At 40.4% G+C, this 16,520-nt stretch overlaps 1 protein-coding gene across 1 annotated transcript in view; it reads right to left on the minus strand.

The window, feature by feature from the left end:
• ARHGAP28 (Rho GTPase activating protein 28) overlaps positions 1–16,520 on the minus strand; it is a 102,781-nt gene that overhangs the window by 52,001 nt on the left and 34,260 nt on the right. Inside the window, exons 4-6 of the mRNA XM_010586826.3 lie at positions 13,824–13,913; positions 3,928–4,015; positions 1,392–1,534 (exon numbers count right to left, since the gene is read on the minus strand). Of these exons, the coding sequence (XP_010585128.1) occupies positions 1,392–1,534; positions 3,928–4,015; positions 13,824–13,913 (321 nt within the window). The remainder of the gene's footprint in view (positions 1–1,391; positions 1,535–3,927; positions 4,016–13,823; positions 13,914–16,520) is intronic.

Below are 16,520 nucleotides of genomic sequence, written 5' to 3' on the forward strand. Positions count from 1 at the left end.
AGTTTCCTGGGTTTTTTTTTTTAAACCATCCAAGCACCCATTGGTTCATTCAATTATTCCTTAGAACCCTAAAAGTAAAACTGTAAAACGTGGTTTACCTCCTTTCTGAAACAAAGGCCACACATGACAATACATAACAATATACACAAGAACCGCAAGCATTTATTGAGCAATTATCATGTGCTAAACCCCCATGCAAAGTCTTCCATGTGAAGCTGACCTGCCCCCGGGACCGAACCCAACCTTGGCAGGAGACAGTTTTGATGTGGAGGCATGTGGTCTTGTGTCCACTCTTGGGTGACTTCTCTCTAAAGCTTCAGAGAGCTTCCCCTGAATCCAGACTCCTGCTGGGCTCCCTCTGTTGTCTCAGGACACCACTCTGCCCTCCAACACAGAGACAGTCTGCTTAGGGACCAGAAGGGTCTGAGAGTCTGACACTCTTAGGTTTAAATCCTGTTTCTGTCACCTATTAGCTGCCAGGATTTGGACATGTTACTTAGCCTCTCTGGGTCTCAGTCTCCTCAGCTGTAAAATGGGAGTAGTCCTTAGGGTCCACTGTATGGCTAGAATACCTAGTGCAGTGTCAGGCAGGGAGATGGCACTCAGTGAGCCTCTAAGGTCTTGCCCTGTCCTCTTCCTCTCCCCATCACGGTGTGGCTGTTTGGGCATGGTCCAGGATGCCTGGTGCAGACGCTGCTTATTTCTAGGTGACTCGTTTCTTTAGCTCTGACACTGCCTGGGCACTGCTTGTCATGCTCCCAGCCTGATCAACACAGAGTATTCAGGGTGCCACATTATGAACACTTCCAAGATGCATTTGTTGAGAAGCAAATAGATCAAAGTAATATAAATCTCACATTGGGCTTTCAGGATAAAATATCCTGGAAGTATATAGTGAGGCTTTCAGGATAATATATGGTTCCGTTTGCCCCTCCTGTAAGAAACATTATAAGACCTGGAATGTGTTTTTGATGACTCTTTAGTGTCTGTCCTATGAGCTGTCATTCCTTGTTGCTATGACCGTGACTTTGTGAAGCACCTTTCTTAATGTGTGCCTTTTATAGGCACAATTAGGTATACAGTTAGGGTCTGCATTGACCTATAAGTAACATAACAATATGAAGTGCATGAAAGCATCCAAGCCAGGCAGTATTCATCACACACCCTCACGCCTCCTCCTCACCCAGGGCCACCATGTATGGCCAAGAAGGCTGTGCACTGCACAACAAATGCTGCCTACCTGACCCCGGTGTTGTGTGGTGCTGATGGTTTGCCCCTCAAAATCCCCTTGTGAACCCAAAGGGAAATTAAAAAATCTAAAAAAGCCAGTAGTTTTATCCTGTGGAGAAGTCACAGGAAGTTATTGGAATAAGCATGGAAATTTTACTTACAGTTAAAGCATAGTCTTCTTTCTTAATCACTGACTTCTGTAATTTATTTCTTTTTGGAGCCTCTGTAATCATTTCTGAATAAGATATTTCAAAGGACAGCTCTTCGGCCTCTGGTGGAATGTTCTTTTCCAGATAATGATCATCTAAAATAACAAAGGATGCACAATATTTAATATGCCGTTTAATCAATCAGTATCATTTATTTGGAAAATAAGCAAAAAACTTCTACCAGTGAGTGTGCGTGCACTTGAAGCCGTTAGCACCCACGGTGCATCAGACTCCCCAAGGATGTCAGGTAGACCATAGTGCAATGTGATCAGGCGTCCACATGAACAGAGTTCTGTCATTATTCAAACATGCTTGCTATTTAATTGATTTTTTTTAGTTTAGATTTTTATGTCTCATGAAAGTCACTGAGGATTATTAGAGGAAATTTCCAAAACGAGAATTTCTATATATTCTTATGATATTAAAATAAGTCTACCTAACTCAATATTATTGCTAATGGGGAACCAGAAGCTTAAAGCAGAGGAAGAAAGGCCCGAGTCTCTACTAGAATTCCTTCCTACTGGTGTAGTAGTTAAGAGCTCAGGCTGCTAACCAAAAGTTTGGCAGTTCAAATCCACCAACCACTCCTTGGAAACCCTGTGAGGCAGTTCTACCCTGTCCTATAGGATCGTTATAAGTCGGAATCAACGTGATGGCAATGGGCTTGGTTTTTGGGTTCGCTCCCCTTGTCTTGTGTCCAAACTGTTGAGCATTTGCCTCTTAAAAGTTGTTAAAATTTTATTTGGATTTCACTGCTAGGTTTGTTTAGAATTAATCTGAATTCAGTAATAATACTGGTTACCTGATACTGGTTAAGGAGCCCTGGTGGCACAGTGGTTAAGTGCTGGGCAGTTTGAACCTATCAGCCCCTCTGTAGGAGAAAGATGTGGCAGTCTGCTTCCGTAAAGATTTACGGCCTTGGAAACTCTATGGGGCAGTTCTATCCTGTCCTATAGGGTCACTATGAGTTGGAATCAACATGATAGCGACAGGTTTCAATGATAACCTGGTGTCCTTTGTCTCTGCATTCAGTTTCCTGACCTTGTATAATGCACATTAAGAAAGAGCTGAATGGCCCCCGTATAAATGTTTTTCTTCAAGGTAGTTTGAAAATTCAGGAAATAAATTTCTTTACCCAAAACAAGTAAATCCAGAAATCTCTTGAGCAATACTAAACTCGATTAGTGATTCAGAATTTGGCTTAACATCTTGTTTCATTGCCTGGCTAAACTGTTCATATGGAATATAAAGAATTATTTGATTAAAAAAAAAAGTCATTCTCTTTCCCCCTCTTTTGTAGACACTGGCTAAAAGACAACCAAATAGGAAAAAAAAAAAAAAAAAGGAAAAAGACAGAAATAATAGAAGATCTAATTAATCTTACATTAAAAGTTAAAGAAAGAAATATATCAACAGATTTAAAAATTCTAGAAAGTAATCACAGTCAAAAACCCAATAAATGGGTACAGCAAAAACTTACAAAATAACAAAGGAAGAATTATGATTTTCACTCTTCACACAGAGGCTTTTATTTACAACAGAGGAAGGTAAAGTATTAAATGATGCGCTAACTTAAGCATTCTTTGGAGAGCAGCAATTAAACAGACTCATGTCCCAAACCAGCAGTTCTCTCCATGTAGACGTCTATCTCCCAGAGGCATGATTTGAACTGAATAACAGCATGGCTGCAAATAAAATGATGTGGAATAATTCCTGACAAATTCTTTCTCTCTTATTTATTTATTTTTGATGAAAGTTCTATTCAGATAAAATTCATCAATTTAAAGTGTACAATTCAACAGTTTTTAGTATAGTCATAGAGTTGTGCAACCAACATCACAATGATTTTCAAACATTTTCATCTCCCCAAATTCTTTGACATTTGAAGTTAGTGCTGAAGTTACCGGCTCTGATGTTTATAAGAAGTGTGCACATATTTAGGAAAAACTTCTAGGAATTACAAAAGTATTTCCAAAAGGGCCTGTTTTCTATAAGGAGGGTTTGAGATTCCATGCTGAACCTACGTAGAGAGCCCATTTAGGGTCACTGCTCAATTGCACAAGGCCCGGTCAAACAAACTCATCTTGTAAGCTTGCACGCCACAGGCTACTCTGGTGCTGCACATATTTGGGCAGTGATTAGGGATTCTTGGAAGTGGACTACTTCCTGGCCCACCTGTACCTTTTAAGTCGATCCAGATTACTTGTGAAAGAGGCCCCAAATCAGAGACACTACCCAAGTGAGTAGTTTCTAAGCAGTGGAGGAAAAAATACTGCTTCCTATTTTGCTCAATTAATCTTGTCTCTGTATGACAGAATGGGGTGTCTTGGAGTGGGTGGGAGTAGGTAGTGTTGGAAGTGATAGACTCATAACGGGGAGAAAAACCCACTTACACTTTACTTTTAGAAATTCACTGCTAACTGTATTGTGTGCCAGAGCGAAAGAGAGAAGACACAGCTTAAGTTCAACTGGAGGTAGTCTCACTCACCGCTCATTGCATTTTGAATTGGGTTCTCTCCGGGGTCTGACGATCCATTGGCATGAACCGGTATATCTGGAATAGTCTCAAATATAGACTGTAAAGCAAGGGAAGGTGAACACAAAAATTTTTCATAAATACAGTGTACCCAGCATTTCTACCTGATTTATATTCTGCAGTATAATGAGTTCTTTTCAAAAATAGCAATTCTTGGTTTCATGAAGGGCCTGCTTCTGGGGTCCTTTGTTTCTGCATTCAGTTTAGACCTGTACAGCTCATACATGCTGTTCAAGAGGGTGCTACATCAACGTCAAAATAACTGTGCCTTCTTGGCTCTTAAGTATTTGCTCTTTATATCTTTTGTGAGATGCGGAAATTACCGGGCTTGGTGTCATACAATCTGATAATTATAACGTCATTTTGATATTCTGGATGTGGCTGGTCACATGTTTGGTCTTAAACTCTAAGTGGTGACACAGCTAGGTGGTTCTTGACATGGATCTGGGAGCCAGACTGCTTGGGTTCTAATCCTGGTTTTACCATTGACTAGAAGTTAGTAGAATTCTCTGTTGCTTAGTCTCCTCATCTATAAAATGGTGATGATAATAGAACATATTTCAAAGAGATTTTGTGAAGATTAAATGACTATTCTGTATAAATTATATAGAACAATATCTAGCACACGCATTTTATACAATACGAGGGTTAGCTACTATTAATATTACAATACTACTATACTAATTCTCTCACTGAAAAATACAGAGTAATCATAACTAGAAAGAAATTAAGTATCTTTTCTAGTTCAGTTTCCCCCTGTAATTGATTTAGAACTCTCTTCAATGAGATTCTGCTGAAGCACTGAACTGCCAACAATATTACTGGATGTTGAGTCTCTATCTTTGGATAGCCCTGCACAGCTCAGGTCTGGAAGGTACTAGTAGGTTTACATTCAGATTGACCAATACAAATGTCAACATGGGAGTTATTATCTGTGAATATGAGTGAGGGTGAAAATTTGCTATTCCTCAAAAACCACGTATGTGCTATTCACACATAAAGTCTGTCCTTTGGTTCGAGGCGAGAGTCCTTTTTCCCCAGAGCCTGTTGTTTCTGTTTTCTCATATTTATTTAGCAGTAACGAAGCACCTGTTTATACTTTACCATGTGCTACAAATTGCACAAGAAAGCCTCAGATCTGAGCCTCGTGTTCTTTTTCTCATCCTATTTTATTTTAAAGGAGCTAACACTTCCAATTGTGTAAGCAAGATATGAATATACAGCCAATTCCTAAAACAAAAGTGCCCAAATCCTGTAGTTGGTGAATGAACGAAAAGACAAAACACGTCTAAATCAAAAAACCAAACCCACTGCCGTCGAGTCAATTCTGACTCATAGGGACCCTATAAGACAGAGTAGAATTGCCCCATAGAGTTTCCAAGGAGCGCCTGGTGGATTCAAACTGCCGACCTCTTGGTTAGCAGCTGTAGTACTTAACCACTATGCAACCAGGGTTTCCAAAACAGGTCTAGGGCCATGCAATTCCTTGTCAGTCAGATTTCAGTGGCTCTGAAAATTACCACTGCAGAGTGGAGGTTACCCATACAGTAAAATTCTCAAAATGGGGCAATGGCTTTTCAGTGCTTCCCTTATGTTTTTCACCAAAGAAATGCTTTATAAGACTGAAATGACTCAACTATGGGAGAGACCACTGTTCTTAAAATTGAGAGATGTACTATTTATTTAGGGCTTGGAGCTGATGGCTTGAAATACTTAAACCTACTGAATGTCCATTTCTTCATCTGTAGCGTGGAGCAAAGTCCATCTGAGAGTTGATTTAACTGGCCCACAGCCAACCTATTGTATTGAATGAGTGCCTGCTCTTAGTAATGTAAATTTTTTCTGGGACTTTCTTGGGGGAAACAGAACCTTGAGTCAAGATCCCCTCCTCCTGAACTACTTGTAATAGAGGAGAAAAGCAATGCCATTTATAGAATGCTAAAAGCTAATTGCTATATTGCAAACTATGAGTTTTTGGAGAGCAATAGGGAGGAAAAGTGTCGCCAAGAAGGTTTTCATTGAAGAAGTGGTTGAACTTGAGCAGAAATTCAAGGGATGATTAGCAGAACTTGGACAGAGGAAACAGGCCAGAAATGGAAGTAGAAATTTCAGATATGGAAATACCTGAAGCATTTCAGCTACCCCAGGGCACTGGAGTGACTGGCCTGCCAGGAGTTGTGGCAACATATTAGAAAAATATGAGAAAGATATTGGTCAAGAATGCCATCTCAAATTATGGAAAACTTTGAAAGCCCCGTAGAGAGTTGAGACTAATCACAGGGGTTTAAAAACAAAACAAACAGAAGAACACTTGCTTGTTAAAGCATGGGACTAACTTAGTGGAAGGGAAAGAGGAGACTCAGTCTGTAAAAGCCTTGACTTTGGAAGTACAGGTTAAGCAATGGGCTAGACGTTTCGTTTATACAGTTTTAGAGCATCCATTCACCCGTTAAACATCATTTTAAGAGTAGTATAATTTTATTAGCTATTTGAATTTATTTCAAACATAAAGGCCATAAAACAAACTGGCTTGTTTGTAAAAGCATCATGCCCAACCACAGAATTTCCCACTAGTGGTAAGTCAAAGGCAGTGTCTTCCACCAAAACTTGCTCTCCTAACCTTGTTACACCTAGCTCTGATTTCAGCATAGAATATGGGGGCTAAGGGTTTGTTATTTTTAATTCTAAACTGTAAAACACTAGTGCTGTCTGCTTTAGTTTTCTGTGAAAACTAGACTTGTATAAGCATTTTCTATTTCCTTCAAGTTAAATAAACACCGTACCAAACATTGCCTGTGCTCTCTTCACCACTTACAGAAGAAATTCGTTGACTCAGAAGATGCTTCTGACCTCCCTGTCTGGCTGCTTGGCTTCCCTTGGGGCTTGAGTCTATGTCACAACTCTATGGACTGACGCTGCCTTCTTCTTCTGCCCTTAAGATTCATATCTTGCAACCACTCAGCTTCAAGTTCCCCAAAGGTGAGCTTAAGTAAGCTATGTTCACTGACCAAAATGCAACAAATTTTGAAATAAAAAGATAACAATTACAAAATCGATCCAAACGTGAATTTCAAAGCATTCTGATGATATCCTGGATTGAAAAATAAATCACATCTGAAATTATAAAATTAAAGATGATGAGAACATTCAATAAGAAAAATTCATGAGAGTGTCTCAAGTATTATTCATAGATGCATTCTTACCCTTAAGTGCAAACAACAAACACTAAAAAGGAATGAACTATGTTTATAATTCAAGAGACTATGGGAAAAAAAAAAATTCAAGCAGATCCAAGGAAGAAAAATTGATAAACAGTAAATAAATTAATACAACAGAAAAAAGTTGTTTTTGTTGTTAGGTGCCGTCAAGTCAGTTCTGACTCATAGTGACCCTACACAACAGAGTGAAACACTGCCTGGTCCTGAGCCATCCTTATAATCGTTGTTATGCTTGAGCTCATTGTTGCAGCCACTGCGTCAATCCACCTCGTTTGAGGGTCTTCCTGTTTTCCGCTGACCCTGTACTCTGCCAAGCATGATGTCCTTCTCCAGGGACTGATCCCTCCTGACAACATGTCCAAAGTATCTAAGATGCAGTCTCACCATCCTTGCTTCTAAGGAGCATTCTGGTTGTACTTCTTCTAAGACAGATTTATTCGTTCTTTTGGCAGTCCATGGCATATTCAATATTCTTCACCAACATCACAATTCAAAGGCGTCAATTCTTCTTTGGTCTTCCTTATTCATTGTCCGGCTTTCATATGCATATGATGCGATTGAAAATACCATGGCTTCGGTCAGGCGCACGTTAGTCTTCAAGGAGACATCTTTGTTTTTCAACACTTTAAAGAGGTCCTTTGCAGCAGATTTACCCAATGCAATGTGTCTTTTGATTTCCTGACTGCTGCTTCCATGGCTGTTGATTGTGGATCCAAGTAAAATGAAATCCTTGACAACTTCAATCTTTTCTCCATTTATCACGATGTTGCTTATTGGTCCATTTGTGAAGATTTTTGTTTTCCTTATGTTGAGATGCAATCCATACTGAAGGTTGTGGTCTTTGATCTTCATTAGTAAGTGCTTCAAATCCTCTTCACTTTGAGCAAGCAAGGTTGTGTCATCTGCATAACGCAGGTTGTTAATGAGTCTTCCTCCAATCCTGATGCCCCGTTCTTCTTCATATAGTCCAGCTTCTCGGATTATTTGCTCAGCATACAGATTGAATAGGTATGGTGAAGGAATACAACCCTGACGCACACCTTTCCTGACTTTAAACCAATCAGTATCCCCTCTTTCTGTACGAACGACTGCCTCTTGATCTATGCAAGGGTTCCTCATGAGCACAATTCAGTGTTCTGGAATTCCCATTCTTCGCAATGTTATCCATAATTTGTTATGATCCACACAGTCGAATGCCTTTGCATAGTCAATAAAACACAGGTAAACATCCTTCTGGTATTCTCTGCTTTCAGCCAGGATCCATTTGACATCAGCAATGATATCCCTGGTTCCACATTCTCTTCTGAAACCGGCCTGAATTTCTGGCAGTTCCCTGTCGATATACTGCTGCAGCCGTTTTAAAATGATCTTCAGCAAAATTTTGCTTGCATGTGACATTAATGATATTGTTCTATAATTTCCACATTCGGTTGGATCACCTTTCTTGGGAATAGGCATAAATATGGATCTATTCCAGTCAGTTGTCCAGGAAGCTGTCTTCCATAGTTCTTGGCACAGAGGAGTGAGCACCTCCAGCGCTGCATCCACTTGCTGAAACATCTCAGTTAATATTCCATCAATTCCTGGAGCCTTGTTTTTCGCCAATGCCTTCAGAGCAGCTTGGACTTCTTCCTTCAGTACCATCAGTTCCTGATCATATGCCACCTATTGATATGGTTGAACATCGACTAATTCTTTTTGGTATAATGACTCTGTGTATTCCTTCCATCTTCTTTTGATGCTTCCTGCATCGTTTAATATTTTCCCCATGGAATCCTTCACTATTGCAACTCATACAGCCTACTATGCAGGGAATGACAACTTGAAGAGGAATGGTGTTGCTTTCATCGTCAAAAAGAACATTTCAAGATCTATCCTGAAGTACAACGCTGTCAGTGATAGCATAATATCCATACGCCTACAAGGAAGACCAGTTAATACAACTATTATTCAAATTTACACACCAACCACTAGAGCCGAAGATGAAGAAACAGAAGATTTTTATCAGCTGCTGCGGTCTGAAATTGATCGAACATGCAATCAAGATGCATCAATAATTACTGGCGATTGGAATGCGAAAGTTGGAAACAAAGAAGAAGGACCAGTAGTTGGAAAATATGGCCTTGGTGATAGAAACAATGCCTGAGATCGAACCATAGAATTTTGCAAGACCAATGACTTCTTCATTGCAAATACCTTCTTTCACCAGCATAAACGGCGACTATACACATGGACCTCGCAGGATGGAATGCACAGAAATCAAATTGACTACATCTGTGGAAAGAGACGATGGAAAAGCTCAATATCATCGGTCAGAACAAGGCCAGGGGCCGACTGTGGAACAGACCATCAATTGCTCCTATGCAAGTTCAAGCTGAAACTGAAGAAAATCAGAGCAAGTCCACAAGAGCCAAAATATGACCTTGAGTATATCCCACCTGAATTTAGAGACCATCTCAAGAATAGATTTGACACATTGAACACTAGTGACTGCAGACCAGACGAGTTGTGGAATGACATCAAGGACATCATCCATGAAGAAAGCAAGAGGTCACTGAAAAGACAGGAAAGAAAGAAAAGACCAAGATGGATGTCAGAGGAGACTCTGAAACTTGCTCTTGAACATCAAGCAGCTAAAGCAAAAGGAAGAATTGATGAAGTAAAAGAACCGAACAGAAGATTCCAAAGGGCGGCTCGTGAAGACAAAGTATTATAATGAGATGTGCAAAGAGCTGGAGATGCAAAACCAAAGGAGATGAACACACTCGGTGTTTCTCAAGCTGAAAGAACTGAACAAAAAATTCAAGCCCCGAGTTGCAATAGTGAAGGATTCCATGGGGAAACAGAAAAAAGTAGGCTTAATTAATAAAGGCTAGTTACTTCTTCAAAAATATTGTAATACAAGCAACTACTTACAGTTCTGATTAGGATAAAAGATATAAATTTTAGGAATACAAGAGACTAATTTCAACAACCAACCCTAGAGCCATAATTAAGGCAGACCTCCTGTATATACGGGGATTTCACTCATGATAAAGAGAGCATTTCAAACATGTAGAAAAGACAAAATAAAAAAAAATATGTAAGTCAAGCCACGACTATCTTTTTGGAAAGGATAAAGTTAGGTTCTCTTCTGTACCTTACACTATTTCACAACATAAATTCTAATAATAAGAGGGCTTGGGGCCCTCTGAAGACGTCTTGGAGGTAACAGTCAAGTGTTGCTGGGATGTACCCCCACAGGATAGACTTCACCTCTATAGCTGTCAGGGTCAGGACCCCTGAAGCTAGAATGCTTATCACACCTTTACTGAATTACTAAAAATTCTACCATCCAGAAGAGACAGGCACCAAACAGAGGTGCCTGTGCTCCTTATAGGCAAGAGGCATGGAACTCAAAACGTACCGCATGGTAAAACACCTAAACCAATCCAGTTGCTGTCCAGTTGGTTCTGACTCATGGAGGTCCCATGTGTGTCAGACTAGAACTGTGCTCCATAGTGTTTTCAGTGGTTGATGTTTCAGAAGTAGATAACCAGGCCTTTCTTCTGAGGCACCATTGGGTGGATTCAAACCATCAACCTTTCAGTGAGCAGCCGAGCACTGCTTGCACCACCCAGGGACTCCCAATGGTAAGATGCTCTAGAACATTTCAGCATAGGTGCTATAAGGGTTATGATGGCATCTGTGGGACATTTTAGGGTCTAACCATCTTGATTGACATTTCTAAGTAAAGATATTCTGAGTAGCGAACAATCCAAAAGTAGCTCAGGTTGGACATTGGTGCCAGTGAGGTTTTTTTTGACCCACTACTGCTGAAACTGGAGCCCTGGTGGTGCAGTGGTTAAGAGCTAGGGTGAGCTACTACTAACCAAAAGGTTGGCAGTTCAAATCCACCAGCCACTCCTTGGAAATCCTTCGGGGCAATTCTACTCTGTCCTATAGGGCTGCTATGTGAGTTAGAATCAACTCGAAGGCAATGGGTTTGGTTTGGTACTGCTGAAACTTTGTTTATGTCATTGGTATTTCAATCAGTTTTCAGGCAAAACAAAACAAACAAAAAACCAACAACTATAAAAAAAAATCAAAAGGAAATCTGAATGATTAACTCGCCCCAGACATCTCTAAGTGGCCCACGATATCCCTTTCTTTCTCTATTTATTACCTTATAACATTCCCAAATGTTAAAAAATTCTATTTACAGACAGCATGTGGTCAGTGAGGATTTGCTGAACAAAAGAATGAATCAATGATATGGGGAAGTTATCAGAAAAAAGAAATTGGAAAACATGACTAGCATCAGGCTTATTAGGAATAAAACTGGCTACAGAAAGGTTATGGAAAATCTTAGAAAACGAGGCCTACCCGCCCTCTTCTTCTTTGGCCACCCAATTTGACCACCATTTTGCTTCAAGTTTTGCTGGGTACATAAGTGGAACCACATGCAGTTGTTTTGTTGATGACTTATATAAAATGCTGGGGGTGTAAAAGTCAGCTAGAGAGGCAAACAAGAAAGATCTTGCGAGCTGTGTCAGGAGCCTTCATGTTGACGAGGCGTTTGGGAACCAGCAAGGGCTTTACGCAACACTTGCATTTTAGATGGATGACTTGTAGCTGTGGGAAGGATCTAAAGTATGGGAGCTCACTTAGTTGGCGAGTCAGCAGTATAGAAAAAGGAAGAGGAATTTCTCTTCTAAGACTGTGGTTGTAGGAAAAGAGGGAATAAAAATATTCTTGAACGACTAGCATGATAAAATCCACAGGCCTCAGTATGAAGAGGGTATGAAGAGGTGAGAGGGTAGGCAAAGCTGATGCTGACACTTATGGGCCCTTGGCTGCCAGGAGCTGAGACAGAAAATAGGGGATCCTGGGCAGGAGTGCCCCACAACAACACAGCACTGTATGATCTGTTGTAAATAACTCTTTTACTTAAGGCTGTTACCAGAATTTTGAATGATTTACTTTGTTTTTGTCAACAAATGGGGTGACTTTGAGATTACCTTTAAACTAGAGATAGTCTCACTCATTTGCATTCCAATGCACTGTCTTCAATGGGCAAATAAGTGCTAGACTGACAGCCAGGAGGGCAGAAATTGTGCATTACCCTCAGCCTATCTATGCCATCGCCTGTGGCACTATTGACAAAATTACTCATTGGTAATAGTCACTCAAGTTACTTTGTTTCTTACGTGCTCACTGTGCAACCAAACAAAACTATTCCATAACCCAACCACTAAAAACATAACAGAAGAGCCCGCTAACTTGGAGCTGATAGCATCACCTCCCTGAACAATGACATCATCCTGGGAGTGTGCCACGTATGCGCAATGGTTGAAAAACAACTGCTCCCAAGGAACATGTAAATGTGCTACCTTAGTCTGCATGTTTGCTGTTCTATCTGCTGCCTCCCACAAGCCTGCCTTCAGAGAACCACCACCTCATCTAATGGGGGTCTCTTGCTGGTTTCAGTCCATCCTATCACCCACTACCAGGGGACCTGAACTGTGGGATTTTGATAGGCAGAGACACAGAGTGGGAATTCCCAGTGGAGACAGGGAGAGGGGGAATGACAAGTTTTGGATAAAGTACAAGTTCTGTTACTTAAGGTCAAGTGAGTGAATGTGTCTGAAGGGTTTGTGCAGGTGAGTACTAAAAGCTGAGGCTGGAAATGCTGGAAGTAGTGAAAAGTCTTTAATACCAGTGTCATGGATTGAATTGTGTCCCCCCAAAAATACGTGTCAACTTGGTTAGGCCATGAATCCCAGTATTCTGTGGTTGTCCTCCATTTTGTGATTGTAATTTTATGTTGAGAGGATTAGGGTGGGATTGTAACACCACCCTTACTCAGGTCACCTCCCTGATCCAAGGTAAAGGGAGTTTCCCTGTGGTGTGGCCCTGTACCACCTTTTAACTCTCAAGAGATAAAAGGAAAGGGAAGCAAGCAAAGAGTTGGGGACCTCATACCACCAAGAAAGCGGCACCAGGAGCAGAGCACATTGTTTGGACACAGGGTCCCTGTGCCTGAGAAGCTCTTCGACCAGGGGAAGATTAAGGACAAGGACCTCCTCCAGAGCCAACAGAGAGAGAAAGCTTTCCCCTGGAGCAGACTCCCTGAATTTGGATTTGTAACTTACCAGACTGAGAAAATAAATTTCTCTTTGTTAAAGCCATCCAGTTGTGATATTTCTGTAATGGCAGCACTAAATAACTTAGACAACCAGAATGAGAAGTTTGTCATTTATTCTGCAGGTAAAAGCCCACAGAGTTAAGATCATTGAATCACTGGTATTTTATGTATGAGCTCAGTCAAGAAAACCAAAGTTAACAAATAACTCCAAGCTTGATATATGTAAAGAATTTTTTTTTGGTTTCTGGCCATACCAAAAAACCAAACAAAACCCACTGCTGTTGAATCTATTCCAACTCGTGGAGTTCTCTTTTAAACTGAGAATCTATTCATTGCTGACTTTGTCTCCTTCTTCCTGGTTGTTACAAGAGTAGTGGATCTAGTGGCAGTCATGGTTTCCCTGCTATTTCAGTTATGATAATACTTTCAAGTTTTTCTTATCTGTCTTGAAAAAAATTGCTTCCTCTTTCCTTCCCGCTTTTAGTTGCTCTGTGATGACTTACCACGGAGCCATCTCGGGGATCTGCGAAGCTCCGCTCTTTGTCCTGGGACCCATCTGTCAGAGCAATACTGTTGAGAGACGCATCATTGGGCTAAATGGAGAAATAAAAGCACCGTTCTCATTCAGGCGCACATTTTCTAATGTGTTTATGTATTCCACTATGTATACATTTTTAGATATGTGTGGCAATGACTCTATTAAAATTAATACATAAATATTCTTTCTTTACTGAAGGATCCTTACTGCAAATTTGAATATATTTGGTACTTATAAAATAGTACAGTATTTTGTCTGCTTTAAGAAAAACTATCATTCCTTATCTTGCTTCACCATATTTTCTAAATGTTCTAGACAGTATACATTACTTCATAATATGAAAAAAAGAATATTTATTTTTCAAAAAGAAATAAATGCACTAAATGAACTACCAAAAATAAAACCAAACCCACTGCCATTGAATTGATTCTGACTCATAGCAACCCCACAGGGTTTCCAAGACTGTAAATCTCTACGGAAGCAGACTGTCACATCTTTGTCCCAAGGAGCGGCTGGTAGTTTCCAACCACCGACCTTTCAGCTAGTAGTCAATCACTTTAACCACCGCACAGTTGGGATTGACTCGATGGCAGCTGGAATAAACGAACTAGTACAAGAAATTTAGGTCAAGATGGCTGACAATCATCTACCTTCCCTCCCATCCCAAACCACTAGAAATAACAGAAAATATACGTTTAAAGGAACAGATTTTTAATGACATTGGAAACTAGCAAAGAATTCCATAGCAGACCAACTAACAGAAATTTCTAGACGGAAAGTGAGAAACCATTTTATATCTACTGAAATTCAGATTTCTGGGACCATTAAGTCGAGGTGACCCACCCAGGCCATTTGCCCTTAGGAGTCCCTTTGAACCTTGATCCTTTAAGGAACTCTTTTCCTTAAAGTTACCTTCAAGTCAAACAACAGCTTAGTAAGCAGTTTTGCAGGGATCGGTTTGCCTTAGGCGTTGGGCTCTTTTGGAGAAGTACAATGACTTTCAGGAGCCTACCCTGCCCAGACCCTGCCCATGTAACCTGTTTTCACTATTCTCCCTTCGGAGTGACTTCCCAATGGCTTAGGGTTGACACAGCCCAATTCAAATCATATCTACTCACAATAAATATATTCTGTTACAGTAATTTCTGTGTTTCTCTGTCCATTTAGGTTTTGACAAAAGCAAATGGGATTACTTTGGTAAGTTAAGAACCTCTATATGAAAGCAGCAAAAAGAAAATTTCCAGGGAGAGAGCAGAAAAACAAACCCAAAACAACCTGAGTGTACAAAGAGCAGGAAAGAGCCACAGACAAATAATTACGAACTATTTACCTAAAATAGAAGCCAGGAAGATCTCCCTTCCCTTAAATGCATAGACAGTCCCTAAATATGACCCTAAGGAAAAAACCCAAATGCAGTCTAAATAAAATGAACTAATTGTTTTTTTAATTGCCCTAGTGGTGGTGGTGATAGGTACCATGTTCCTTGTGTGAGCATAGAGGTTTGAGAGAGAGGGAGAACATGAGGCCTCAAAAAAAGACAGGAATGGTGAATAAAAAATAAAATCGGCTTTGTCTGGAAGTAAACAAATTAGGGTTCTTCATTTCCTTATTTGTTTTCAATTTGAGGAGAGTGTGTACTAACCTACCTATCCCCTCTATACACTTTAAAGTTAAGCACACCCCACTCACTTATGAGAACACACAATCAACAATTTTGGCCTTGTAGGTGATTAGATCTACTCAGCTGCAAAGAAAACACAGTAATTTCCTATGCTAATCGATAAAGAGCCCTGGTAGCACAGTAGTTATGCGCTCAACTGCTAACCAAGAGGTCAGCAGTTTGAATTCACCTAGCTGCTCTGCAGAAGAAAGACATGGCAGTCTGCTTCCTTAAAGACTTCAACCTTGGAAACCCTCTGGGGCAGTTCTGTTCTGTCCTATAGGGTCACTATGAGTCAGAATTTTTAATCAATCAAATAACCAGTAAAGTTTAGCTTTATGACTCTGCAGAGAACATAGGGGCCCACAGAAGCCATACTTTCACCTGAGAGTATGCTGATACTTCTACCTTACAGAAAAACCGCCCCCCTCCATTTCTTTGGGTGGGTTCTTTTGGTGGTCATTTCACCTTCTTGCTGTGACATCATCTCATCAGAATCCTAAGATCTCAGCAGGGGTTGGGACTGGGGAGCTGGGCAGGAGGAAACACCTTGGATTGATTGTCTTGGTCAGAAGCAAAGGGCCTACAGCTGGTCTGTATTGGAGGTACAACCTGAGGCTGGGGACACTGCTGCCACCCACCCAACCATGGGGGAAGTGTTCCCTGAGTGGATGGCATTCACACTGGGGCAGAGACTGCACTGCTGCCTTCACTTATTGCTACACATAACAAAAGCTGACCTTTAAAAATAACTAAAAAAAAAAAAAAACACTGAAAAAACTACTTATTTGAAAGTCTGTTATTTTTCTGTATGAGCTCAGCCATGAGGACCAAGCTTTAGTTAACATTCTCCACACAGGATATGCATTAAGAACTATTTTTGTTTGTTTCTGCCTGTAGCTACTTTTTAATTTTCTTTAAAGATAAACCCAAAACCAAACCCACTGCCATCAACACGATTCCGACTCATAGAATGAGTCTTTAGAGATAGAATTTAGTTAT

Source organism: Loxodonta africana, chromosome 11, assembly GCF_030014295.1.
Source record: "Loxodonta africana isolate mLoxAfr1 chromosome 11, mLoxAfr1.hap2, whole genome shotgun sequence".
NCBI classification, from domain to species: Eukaryota; Metazoa; Chordata; class Mammalia; order Proboscidea; family Elephantidae; genus Loxodonta; species Loxodonta africana.